The 14,281-nt window shown below is 32.7% G+C and overlaps 1 protein-coding gene across 1 annotated transcript in view; it reads left to right on the top strand.

The window, feature by feature from the left end:
* Positions 1 to 14,281, top strand: part of LOC145305909 (uncharacterized) — a 64,791-nt gene that overhangs the window by 48,476 nt on the left and 2,034 nt on the right. The window contains exons 2-8 of the mRNA XM_080147781.1: positions 4,625 to 4,751; positions 7,881 to 7,994; positions 8,928 to 9,009; positions 11,643 to 11,728; positions 12,937 to 13,026; positions 13,508 to 13,623; positions 14,069 to 14,281. Of these exons, the coding sequence (XP_080003907.1) occupies positions 4,677 to 4,751; positions 7,881 to 7,994; positions 8,928 to 9,009; positions 11,643 to 11,728; positions 12,937 to 13,026; positions 13,508 to 13,623; positions 14,069 to 14,281 (776 nt within the window). The 5' untranslated portion in view covers positions 4,625 to 4,676. The remainder of the gene's footprint in view (positions 1 to 4,624; positions 4,752 to 7,880; positions 7,995 to 8,927; positions 9,010 to 11,642; positions 11,729 to 12,936; positions 13,027 to 13,507; positions 13,624 to 14,068) is intronic.

The following is a 14,281-nucleotide window of genomic DNA, read 5'->3' as shown; positions in this document are numbered from 1 at the left end:
TCAAAAATTTCTTCAAATTAGTTCATACCATCCATAAAGTACAAACTTTTGTTAAATAAGTTTTGTTCTATCTTGAATTTTTTTTTTACCTGTCCAGAATCCACCTGGAGGCCTGGAGTACCGGAACCTGGAGGCCGAATCCAAAATTTTTTTGAACATAGGAAAACTACATCCCAAAAGGAAACTTTTTTGCCAAATAACCTGTCCATTATCTCCAAAGACAAAGCCTATAATCACTGTTTACGCAAAAGTGTCAGAACTCCCCCCCCCCCCCTTGTCCAGTTTCATATCCCTTACGATATCTGAATTTGTACTTATTAGAGTTGTGTCAAAATGTTTTAAATTGATCTACGGACAGTCTGATAATTATTATAGAGTTACTACCCTTCCTAAATCGTACTTATCTACTACAGGGATCCCAATTCTAAGTTTGAAATCGATTGGACAATTCTAACATTTCAAAATAACTAAGAGCTATCCGTTACAGAGTGAAACTGACGTATGGACTAAATATAGAAAAGCTTCGCTTTTAACAGTAAGATATTCCATTTAGATTAAGATGACAGGAGTTTGAATGAAAGTTTGAAGCCATACATTTGAAGTTTTTAAACACGTGAGAACTAAATATTTTTTATTTCTAATTCAACTGGTCTTTTTTCCTAGATTTTGTGAAAGCGAAGCTTTTCAATATTTCTATATTAGGGTCAGTACGTCCGTCCATGATGATAAGCTTTTTTGTTAATTTAGATATATCAGAATTGTCCTATGATTTCAAACTTTGTATGGTGATTCTTATTATTAACGAGCAACTCTATTATCGTTAAATAAAGTCCGTACGTCCATTTTTACCTCTTTGACAATAACTTTTTGTATGATATGATTATCCTATTCATCTAATTTTTGTAATAATGATTCCTAGGACAAGTTAATAATATTTTAAGCGAGGCATCTCTATAATCAAAATTTAATATGAAAGTAGCTCCTTTTACTGTATCCTGTAATTAAGCATTTTTGCAACAAACTTGTTCAAACTTAGAATGTTTTGTTTTTTAAGTATTTACACTAGTTATTTTTTGTTTGTCCTTCCTTCTGATTTAGAGCTTCGCTTTTATGGATGGATGTTGTCATCCTTCTTTGAATAATTGATTTAAGACCTATATCTCCACGCACCTTGGAACATACTTGCAATTGCAATGATTGCGGTGTAAAGCGTCCAATCACCCATCAGACAACCAACTCTCTGAGATGCACGACCTTTGTCTGAGAAGTCCCAACTGTGCACGGTAGCGAGTTGCGCCTGTTTTGGGCCAAGGCATTCCCCCCACTCTTATTTACGTCGCGCATCTGACATAGTAGCAGTGGGAACAGTTTTTAACGTCTTTAGTTATGACGCGGTGTCGGACCGAGATTCGAACCTATCACCTTCCCGACGACGAGCGGATACGCTACGTGTTGAGCCACGGTCGCGGGTTTGAATAATTGATATACATTCTATTCACTTTAATAAAGTTATTTATTTTGTATTCTTGACTTTACCAAAACATTTAACCTACAAATTAGAAATAAATGGGACAAATCAATGTTGAATTGGTTTGATTTGATATATTTTTATTAGCGAAGCTACTAAATAATTCGGAATATTCGTTTGTCCGCTTGTTAGAAACTTTTAAAGGTAAACTTGAATTTCCCAGCTTTTGAAGATTATTGTACCAATTACGAAAACAATTACAATTTAACAAAACTAAATATCCATTTAAATTTCCAAATGAGTCTAGAAATTTCCTGTCAAACGATTAATTTAATTGTAGTTGTATTCAGGGATCTAAAGGGATAAGACAATGGCCGATAATATACAATAAAATTTTCCCTTGTTTAGATTTCAATTATTGGTTGAAACGTTTGAACACTTAACTTAATAGACCAATAGATCGAAATTTGAAAATAGTCCCCAAAGTTTTTTGAGCTTACTAATAATATTACGTTATTATAAGACTTTGGGGACTAGTATAATAAACAGCCCAATGTCCTTTACCTTCCTGAATTATATATTGAAATGTAGCCCTAGTTAGTTAGCTAGAAAATGGGTTAAATTCGTTGGTTACCACCTGCATTTACTTTTACAACAATAGTTCCTACAATGGGTTTATTATTACTTGGATCTTACGCCAGATTATCATATAATCTAACAACAGGAAACTTGTAGCTGGCTAAAGATACCTCATTTACACCATCTTTTCCTTTCCTACGGTATGAACGAACTGACCAATAAGTGCTGCCATGTTAGCAACTTAAGTTAACGACAATTTTTGCCCTGTCATAATATCTACATATATTCTAAATCCATTGTTTCAAAAGAATACAGAAAAAGAAAGGCAGAACGTCTCTTTTTTCCCCTCTTTTTCTCTATTATTTGCAACTCCTATTTTCTTTCTCCTCGACTCTCAGAGAATAATAAGAAAGCAAATTCAGAATGTACATTGTGTGTGTGTGGGTGTGTGTGTATGTGTGAGTGTGTGTGTGCACCTCTCAAATTTGGGGAATATTTTACAGAATCATGGTGAAAAGGGAAGGTAAAAAGGAGGATGCACTAATATAAAGGGGGAAGTTGTTATAATCGATCTATTATTACTTGGATGTTGCACCAGATTTTCATGTACTCTGATAAAGTGATGCTTACAGCTGGCTAGATAACAACACCTCCGCTCCTACTTAATGAACCAACTGACCAATAAATGAGGTCAATATTAGTAAGCTAAATTGACAACAATTTTCCCTATGTCAATACATCCATGTATATCCTATATCCATTGTTATGATAGAGAAAAGGGGAATTCGGGGAGGTTGAGGAGGGGGTGGGGGTCGGGGAGGTTGGGCTGAAGAATTCTATCAATATTTACAGTTTAGTTTCAGTCTGTGTTGATTACAAATCCTTGTTAAACAATTGATATTTTAACAAACGAAAGTTAGTTTAAAGTATATCCTGTTAAATTTATGTGAACTGTAATATATTTCTTTTAATAAGATCAATTAATTAAATTATTTTTAGTATAATCTGTATATGAATATACGTTTTTAAATCAAATACAAAAGGTATTTGTCATAAGATCTTTAGATTTGTTGTTTGTATGTTGATTGTGTGTCTATATTTGTATATTTGCCTTCAACTTAACAACAAACTTATTTTGTCCTGTGTTAGTTAGTCAACACATAAATCACAATTGAAGTATAATTTTTCAAGTATGGCCTCGAATCCGATTAATATCCGCTGGATTAGAACCGGTTCTTAGCCATACTGAAATTTTATTTATAGCATCTTATCACAGACAATTTTCGACGAATATTAAAATCAAAATTCATAAAATTAACACAGTTCTATTAGCCCAGAAAAAAACTGGTATCAACCCTATAATTTTTCAATTTAATATACGCAGATAGCTGTCTATAATACGTTGCGATAAATAAGTATTACATTTTTTTCCCATAATTAAATGCATTTTTAGTTTTTTCTGCAACACATTAAAAATGTAAATTGGATCGATATTAAAACAGTTTTCCATCTATTGCGCAAAAGTTTTTTCATACTTTGTTTATTTTGTTTGGTTTTATAACTATAGATTATGATAGTTAGAATCTGAATTTTTAAGATGATGTAAGATAATTGTTACAAAAGCATAGACGTCTAAGGTTGGGGGTAAAGAGGTGTGTATCCCCCTCAAACATTGAAAACTTTTATTTTACTCCATTTAAAATTTTAAATATACATTAGATTACCCCCCGTGAAACCCCTCATTATACCACCCTAAAAAAGAAGCTTTAAAGTATGTATACAAATAGTTGTTATTAGGATTCGACAGCCGTAGCCGCAATTAAGCGCAGCTTACAAAAGCTTCGCCGCTTATAATATATTGTAAAGAGATATTCATATTTTATCATCTAGGGGCTTTGTATTTAAATGGGGGCGAAAAATAACCTAAAACCATCTTAAAATCTAAAAACAAATTTTTAGCTTAACTTGAAAGATCTTAACCAGTTCAGTAGCTATTATATAATCTTAAGCTTCAGACTAAAAACCTTATAACGAATAATTTGAACTAAGATTGTATTTGAAGAAAATGAACATAAAATATAAAGTTTTTACATTGTATTACGCATTGAAATTTGAAACCTCAGATAAAAAGTGATTAATTAAGTTTAGATGTAGCTTAAATAAAAGAGTTAAAATACAATCTTTATTTTACTTTAGCATTTGATCATTATAGCATGAAATTTTTATTATAGACAGCTTTCCGCGGACTTTAAAATGAATAAGTATAAGATTGAAACCAATTTTGTTAACCCCTAGGGGCCGAATGTCTGGGCTAACAAAGCTGGTATAAATTTTATGAAAATATTTTAATATTCGTGGAAAATTGTCTGTAATACGATTCTATTCAGTGAGGCTATGAAACGGTTTTAATCCAGCGGATATTAATTGATTTCGAAGCCATAATGGAAAAGAATTGTTTGAACGAATGTCCGACAATCCAGTAGAATTCGAACATGACTAATAGAATTAAGAAATATGAATAGCAATAAACTTATTAAAACAACTGTTATAATGTAATATTCTTGTTTTATTTTCAGAAATTTATGAAAATATAATTTAGTGAAAAATCATATAAAAAAGAAAATTAAAAATGCCTTGGTTAACGTCATGCTGTTGTGGTTTTAGTGTGCGCAGTGGCACTAAAGCAATTGCTGTACTTAGCTTGGTAAGATTTTAGTCATTAAATGCATCATTTTAAGTTGTCAGCTACAATTCAGGGGAACCCCTCTCCTGGTTAGCGGGATATTTATTTTTTAAATCATCAAACGCTTTGTTAAATTTAAAGTTACATTTAATAAGCATAAAAGGTATTGAAATAGTATTGTACCAACGGAAATATTTTAATATGTAGCGCCTCCGCTCGTCGTCGGGGAGGTGATGGGATATATTTTCGGCTCAACGCCGCGATGAAACTAAAGAAGATGACAGTTCCTACTGCTGCTATGTCCGATGTGCGACATACATTTAGTAAAGAGGGAATGTTTTGGCCCAAAACAGGCGCAACCTATTACCATGCAATTGCACAGTTATGACTTCCATACAAAGGTCGTGCAATCAAATAGTTGGTTGTCTGTTGGAAGTTACCTATTTAAAACACATTATTGCGCTCCACTACGGTGTGTTATAAAGTACCTAGCCCCCAAGAGGTTATTGAAACCGTGTTTTACGCGCTAACAATTTTTTAAAAGCGAAGCTTTTCTATAATTATGGTACGGATAGCTTTTTTCGTTAATTTAGGCATATTTTAAATTGTCCAATCGATTTTAAACTTTGCATGATGATTCCTGTAGTAGTTAGGTACGACTTGGAAAGAGTAGCAACTCTATAATCGTTACCAGAATGTCCTTACGTTCATTTTAAACAAGTTGATTTTTAACTTTTTTAACAACAAATTTTTATATAATTTTTATATATTAATCCGGTTGATCTGATTTTTGGAGCACTGATTCCTATTACAACAAGGTACAATGTCCTAAAAACGTCAGGAAAATTACCAATAGATATTACGTGAATCTGTGGTGAATTGATAGAAGTAAACAACAATTATTTTCCCTCTATTATTTGACTTGAAGAAAACACAAAAATATTATTCGGGAAAATTACATAATTCTAGTGAAACGATAATCATGTTTTTAGATGATTTTCAGTGATGTACTATTTATTGTAATGTTAAAATAAGAATTAAATAGACTTTAGACGTCAATATTTTTTATCAAAAGACTAAATCTGCATTGTTTTTTGCTTCTTTGTAGCATCTTAGATGTGTTTACATTTCTGACTCTATTAGCTGTTTACAAAGTCACAATATAGAGTCGGCACAGGGTCCTCGCCACAAATGGTATAATTGAATAAAGTTCGTACCTCCTCTTATTCTTTTTCTTTAATCTAATACCTAACCTACTAATTGATTATGAAAATGTCTGAACTGAACATCAAAGCAAAGAATGACAAAATAAAAGTTTGGACAGTTGTGAAACTTGAGATATTATATAAAACAATACATATATTATTACTTGGATATTACATCAGATTTTCATGTCCTTTAGCTTTAAATAAAAGGAAACTTGCAGCTGGCAACAATAACGATACCCCCCATCTATCCCCTTTACCCCACCCCCTACTGCTGAATTAACAAACTTACCAATAAATGTATATTGACGACAATTTTTCCCTTGTCAATATCTCCATGTATATTCTATATCCATTGGTATTATATAAAGTTTGTTGCTTTAGTCAGGAAATCCATGGTTTCCTTTCTTTTTTTTGTTTCCTGCATGGATCTAAAGGGATAAGACAATGGCCGATAAATTGATGTAACATAGATATTTCTTTCGCAGATTACAATTTTATGAAAATATTTCAATCAAAATTCAATGAAGTCCCAAAATTTGTAAAGCTAACAAATAAGAAAACGTTATTATGAACATTTGTGTACTAGTGTAATAAATATGCCAATGTCCCCTCCCTCCCTGGTTTCGTGTCTTGTCTAGAAAATTCTTCTAGCTTGTTCTGAAATCCAGGGATAGAGAACTTGAAGATTAATTTTTGGCAGTAATAAAATAATTTAGCTTTATTGTCACAGTCATCTCCCTGCCTAGTTTTTTTTATGGATGAAAGGTTTGTGTAAATTAAATAAAATCTCTTCTTTTTTTAAATTTGTGTTTTAAACTAGCATAGGTAAACCTTAAGAATTTCTTAAGAAAATGATATAAAACTTATTTTTTCACTTTGGTGAAGAGCTAAATAATATTTCTATTGAAAAACCTATTTCCAATAAAAATATATTAATATTTTTCAGTATGGCTTCGAAATATTCACTGGATTAGAACTGGTTCTCATTCATACTAAAAAAATCATGAATAACATCGTATTACAGAGAATTTTCCACTAATATCAAAATAAAATCATAAATCTAGTTTTCATCTTTTGATTTTTCACTTTAATATCCGCGGAAAGATGTCTATAATCCGATATGATAAATAACTACTCTCTTCCTAAAAATTGATAATTGATAAAATGTTTAAAAATAACTCTCTTGACATTTATGAAGAATAAATGAAATATATTTTTTATTCATGAAAAAAAATTTTCCATCCTGACTTTTTATTTTTCCTACTTATGTTTTAATTGAGAACTAAAAATAAAATGTATTTATATTCTAATCTGGAGTCAAAATATATTTTTTGTTATACAATGGTTTCGGGGCTTAATCGGAAATCGATCTTTTACAATTTTATAAATCAGCTAGAAGTCTAACTCTGATATAAATATATGACTCTCACTTTGAGGCTTCGTCGCGGCTGACGCACGGCTATCCGAAAGTCATGTGGCGGCGGATTATACAATAATTGTACAGCAATATTGATAGATAGATAGATAGATAGATATAGAGAATGTATGTGTAGTGATTTTTCGTTAAAGTTCAGCCGATCATTTTAAATAGCAGTCCCAGTCATATTTTCCCCATAGCATTCTTTAATGATGGTCGGACAGACAGAAAAACTGAGTTATAGAGTAGCTCCTTGCTTATGGGATAAGACAATGGCCGATAAATTCATATACATTCCCAATGATGAGACACAAAATTACCCCTTCTGTATATTAAAATTAGTTGTTGAAAAGTTTGATCACTGAAATTAACAGAACAATCAGTCACTAACTGATCAAGCCAACGAATAAGAAAACTTTATTGTAAAACTTTGGGGACTAGTGAAATAAACTGCCATTGTCCCCTCTCTGACTAAAAGGGCTTTGCTTGAAAATAATAGAATGATAAATATAATATTTAATTCAGATGTATTCCGTGTTTGGACTGCTGGCTGTTGGAACATTCAACTATGGAAAGGAAATACTGTACAGAGAACACCTGGAAGAGTCTAGGAGACCAACAGGATTCCAGGAAATCAGGGTAACTTTAATTTCTATATCACAGGGCTCGGCAGCTAAAGATATGTATTATAAGTTGATTTCATTAAGGCATACACACGGCTGCCGAGCCCTTCTATATATTCCTTTTCTATCTCTATTCTATCTATATTCAATATTACAAAAACAAAATAAAGATTCTGTTAAATTTAAATCAGAATACTAAATTTAGCTCTTGAAAAAAATCTTTTTTTTTCGTATTCATTTGAATCCGGTGGATAGGAACCTGTTCTCATCCATACGAAAAAACTATGTCTAGCATCGTATTATATCCAGCTTTCTACGAATAAAAAAATGTACAATCTTAAGATGAAAACCAGTTTTTTTTGTAGCTCGGGTATAAGAAAACTGGTTTCAATCTTATAATTGTACATTCTATATCCGCGGAAAGCCGTTTATAATACGATGCGAGAAATAACTATTCTCGTACTCATTCGAATCCGGTGGATAGAAACCGGATCTCATCCATACGACAAAACTATGGCTAGCATCGTATTATATCCAGCTTTCTACGAAAATAAAAATGTTCAATCATAAGATTAAAACCAGTTTTTTGTAGCCCGTGCCTTCGGCACCTCGGGGCTAAGAAAACTGGTTTCAATCTTATAATTGTACATTCTATATCCGCGGAAATCTGTTTATAATACGATGAAAGAAATAACAATTATCTGTTAAAAATATTTGGTCTTACTACTTAAAAGCTTTTTTTAAATGGAGGAAAAAGGTTAAATTTATTCCTATTAGGCTAAGAGTCGATAAATATTGATGAACGAGTTGACATGAGGTCCATATTAGCAAACAACTAAATTGACGACAAATTTTACCCTGTCAATATATTCAAATATTATACAACAAAAAAATACAAATACTTAGATCTTTAAAAAAAAAATTGTTTAATGTTTTAAAATATTTGTAGAAGCCACCTGAAATATTTATGGAGACTCCCACAGATACAGACATTAGCATACACAAACAAATTGAAATGGAAAAATTTAAAAGTAAGTTTATTTTTATATTTTGTATCGGGACAAAGTGTCTCAAAAATCAGCTATGTGACGTGATAAAAATAAGGGATATTCCATCTCTTTCTTATTGGTTTTCTTTCCCATTTCTCCTCTCATCTCCCTCAGTTTTATGACGTCACATGGCTGATTTTTGATGCATTTTGTCCCGCTATTTTATTTTATTTTATTTTTAGAATACTGAAACAGCAGGTGTTTCAAAATAGATAGTCGAGACAAATAAATATTGTTTTAAGCATAGCTTTCAAACAATTAAGTTCTGTCTTTCTTTACATCAGAGAGGTTTAGAAATGCAGTCTACAATCCCCTGATGATACAACCCTTAATACAGCTAAGGGGGGTGTAAAGGTAAATTAGCCACACTCCCTTAAAGGTCCTAGGACAAACGCAGGAGTCCCAAACGTCGGAGTGGACAAACGCGGTAGTGGACCCTTAACCTAACCTAACCTATTTTAAACAATTTTTTAGGTTTTTCAAATGCCTATTCCTAACCCCTGCGGGGGGCTTATTTGTATATTCATATCTTAACCTAACCTAACCTGTATGGAAATATTTACCTAAATTAATATTTTAACACTCCTGCGTTTGTCCACTCCGACGTTTGGGACTCCTGCATTTGTCGTGGAACCCCCCTTAAATTTAAAGGGAGTGTTAAATAAAATTTGCTCTCTTTGCGCGTTATTTTCCGATTTTTTACTTGTGAGTGACCGGATGAACACCTAGGGGGTTGTATACACGACCATAAATTTTGCCGGGGGGTTGGTTACACCCCCCTAGCACACGCCTCTGATTTAAAGAACGAAGTGCCTATATAAAATGACGTCATGCGATAAAAAATTTTTATCATTGGTCAATTAAATTGTATACTAGCCTCTCATTGGTCAATTTTATTGTATGACGTCATTCTTGATGCCACTTTACGCTGTCTCTACTTAAAAATATAATAAAAAAAACACGTAGAGCGAAAAGTAATTAATTTACTTTTTGACCTTAACCTTGTTTACAACAACATAATTCAATCATAACTGTATACCAAGGATCTAAAGGGATAAGACAATGTCCGATAAATTAATGCACATACCCATTGATCATACACACAATTACCCCTTCTGTAGATTACAATTAGTGGAAGAAACGCTTTGATACTCAACTAAATGCATCAATCAAAATGCAATAAAAGTCCCCGAAGTTGTTGAGCTAACGAATAAGAAAATGTATTATAAAACTTTGAGGACTAGTGTAATAAACAGCCCAATGTCCCCTCCCACCCTGGTATACACTGATCTATGTGACATGTAATCAAAATATATTTATTCATCTTTTTTTCTTTTCCTTGCATATAATAACCAGGATGACAACATCCATAATTGAAGCGCAACCAATAAAACAAACTAACATTACCACTTGACAAATGTCCGATTTTGAAAAAAAATATCAATGTAAATCTGCCAAAAAGCCAAAAAGAATCATAAAAAATAATCAAAATATAATTATTGAATGTAAAATGATGTTGTCAAAGGCTACTACCATGTATTCCAAAATTAATTATTGTATTTTTCGTTATGTACAAACGGACGTACCCATCCTTATTGTAGAAAATCTTCGCTTCTAATAGAAATGGAATAAAAAAGGATTTAGAATATACGTGGATATTATGACAGGAAAAAAATTGTCGTCAATTTAGCTTGCTGACATGGAACTCGTTTATTAATCAGTTCGTTCGTCCAGTGAGCAGGGAATGGGATAAAGGGGGTGGAAGGTGGAACTCGTTAATTTAGTCCGCTGTACTTTTCACTTTATTAGAGAACATGAAAATCTCGTGTAAGATCCAAGTAATAATATATCCATTGGTATAAATAATGATAATCTTACAAATACTCTTATCATGATCATAAGCCCTCTTATCCAAATAAATATTAATTATTTTTATTTACTAGAAAAAGTATAATAAGATATTTTAACCTCTTATACGCATTACTAGAGGCCTCTAGAGACACGTAAAATTGTTTCTTTTCAATCTATTTTAAAATCAGCTAGTTGCCAAAATATATTTTTCGCCGATAGATGGTCTTAGTTATGTTTTAGCCAAATGCAAATTTGTCCGCAGGGCGTTTTATTTTTAAAAATATTTTTGTCGATTTCTCTGGAAAGGATGGTTGTACCCTCCCCCAAAATAGTTATAAACCTTTCCTGGGCCTATGAGTTCAGCGGTAAGCGAGATCTTTCGGCACAAAGAAACAGACAGACAAACAGTCAAACACACACCCTTTTACTTTATTATAAGGATTTTGATGTTGTGCACAGTCGAAGGCAGACAGACAGACACTACGTTTTTATAGAGTAGCTGAGCTTGATCAAATACTAACATTAAATTACTACATCATGGATATAGGATTTACGTGGATATATTGACAGGGGAAAATTTGTCGTCAATTTAGCTTGCTAACAAAGACTACACTTATTGATCACTTTGTTCATCCATTAGGATAGGAGGGGATGGGGTAACGGGGATGGAATGGGGGTATTTTAGTCAGCTGAGAGTATTACTTTATTACAGTACATGATAATCTGGCGTAACATCCAAGTAGTAATATATCCATTGTTTTCAGAGATGGAAGAGTTGATGACCCTATATGCTGTGTCAGTTTCCATCACATTTCTAGTCTCACTAGCTCTACTACTGGCCGTGAAAATGGTAACTGCATTATTAACAGGGCTCGGCCGCCGTGCGTCAGCCGCGACTAAGCCTCAAACTTAGACAGTTTTGATGCTTTGAAACTTTTTTTTGAAAAAAGGGATTGTCGTATTTGGTTCAGGTTAACTCTTCAGCTGATTTTTTAAAATTATAAAACGGTTGATTTTCCCGAGGCTTACAGGCGGCTGAAGCGAGGCTGCCGAGCCATGATTATTATACTTAACAGTCAAAGTAACTGGATGTTTGTCTATGTAATTGTGTGTTGGTTTGTTTGATATCAATAATATTTTGTTATTATAAATAAAATATGTTTGACAGTAATTTTCAGGGAAGCTTTTGAACAACAAAACTGACCCTGTTTCTTTTGAAAAGGACCCTTTTGGCTTTTACCCTTGCCAGATGATAAGGGCGAAGCCAAATGGGTAGCCTTCAAAATTTGAACAAAACATTAATTTCTCTAATATAATAGTTATAGCCGTTTAATTCTATGATTTTTAGTTTCCTTTTTCATGGATTATTTTCACAAAATATACGATAGTTATAGTAGAATCAAAATTGAAATAAAATGAAATAACATGTAGAACGAAATAAAAATTTCAAGTGGAAAGTTTCATTAATTAATTTTCTAAAGCCAGTAAAATAATTTAATTACTTGAGAAATTTTATCCAAAGTAAAATATAATATATTTTCCGTGGAAAAATGTATTTAATTTATATATGTAGCAAAGATAATATTATTCTATTTTTAAAATGGAAATACATATATAACAAGGATGACAACATTCATGAAAGCAAAGCTCTGAAACAGTATCACAGACAAACATTAACTCTTTATCTATCTATCTATCTATCTATCTATCTATCTATCTATCTATCTATCTATCTATCTATCTATCTATCTATCTATCTATCTATCTATCTATCTATCTATATCTATCTATCTATCTATCTATATCTATCTATCTATCTATCTATCTATCTATCTATCTATCTATATCTATCTATCTATCTACCTATATCTATCTATTACAGGATAAGAAATGGTTGTTGCTCCCCTGGATAATCTGGACAGCTCTGAACCTGGTCATATCACATCTAACTATCTATATCTATCTATCTATCTATCTATCTATCTATCTATCTATCTATCTATATCTATCTATCTATCTATCTATATCTATCTATCTACCTATATCTATCTATTACAGGATAAGAAATGGTTGTTGCTCCCCTGGATAATCTGGACAGCTCTGAACCTGGTCATATCACAGGCTGTGGTACTCTATGCCCCTGACAGGGTAAGTAATTCCAGTTTTGTTAGAACTAAGGGGCCAGTCCAAATATATTAATCTTACCATTTGCATTTTATTATTCGTAGTAAATTGTCTCAAATATGATAAGCCATCTGTATTCTGTAAGCCGAAAAAATTTTAACTTTAAGAATTAGCTGTGTATTTAATCCTGTTTCTTATTTGTTAATTCGTTCGTTCGTTCAAGAATAGTTGTCGTTTTCATGTAGATTATCTTTTAGCAAAAAAAGAATATATGTATAAAAGCTTATTTCCATGGATGTTAATATTTTCAAAGGATGAAGAATATACGTGGATATTATGACAGAGGAAAAATTGTCGTCGATTTAAGTTGTTTATATGGACATAATTTATTGGTCAGTTTAATCAAGCAGGAGAGGAGGGGATGGGGGATTATTGTTTTAGCCGGCTACAAGTTCCACTTTATTTGTGTAGGATTCAAGTAATAATAAATCCATTTTATTTTCAGACAACGACAACCATACCAGACCTGTTTACCACGGCCATAGTTGTCTACTGCATGATGTGTGTCATCTCATATTATCAGAAACTAAATGAGAACCCAGCTGGATCTAGAAGTGGCAGGTACAATACTATTTTATATACTGTATGATTGTTATCTCAAATTATCTGAAACTAAATGAGAACCCAGCTGGATCTATAAGTGGCAGGTACAATGCATTTAAGGCAATCGAAAGTTGAATTATGACACTACATTTACGAGTTTTGAAACCTTTCTGAAGGTAAAATATAGGTAATCAAGTCAATCAGTTTCCAGGTATGATATCTAATAGAGGTAGATAATAGCGTTCAATGTCTCCCATCCCTCCCCAACCGATTATGAACTGGAAGGGTAACCAACGCTTTATAATCACACGCAATCTTATTCGTTAGGCCAAAAACGTTAGGCTTTTTTACTAAAATTTGACTGGTTATTTTAAAACTAGTACATTGCTTAACTAGAATATTGATCAATTTAACTGATAATTTTTGATGAAAAATGATGTAAATAACTATTTTTTTTTTGTAGATCAAGCGCCGGATCGAGCTATTCCAACCATGTTGACGCACACGACAGCGCCAGATGTGTCAGCTTTCCCACACCCCACCATCCCCACAGCGAGGATATTGTGGTCAACCTGCCCGACTCTCCGCCCCCCTACCCCTCAGAGGACCCCCCGGTCTATGATCCACCCCCTCCATACCCGGGGATACTGTCAGATGAAAAGTTGGCTGTTTTAAG

The sequence above is a fragment of the Acartia tonsa genome, chromosome 2 (genome assembly GCF_053477335.1).
Source record: "Acartia tonsa isolate MP-2025a chromosome 2, ASM5347733v1, whole genome shotgun sequence".
Taxonomy (NCBI): Eukaryota; Metazoa; Arthropoda; class Copepoda; order Calanoida; family Acartiidae; genus Acartia; species Acartia tonsa.
The sequence above is the reverse complement of the archived record's forward strand: the minus strand, read 5'-3'. Positions and strand labels throughout refer to the sequence as shown.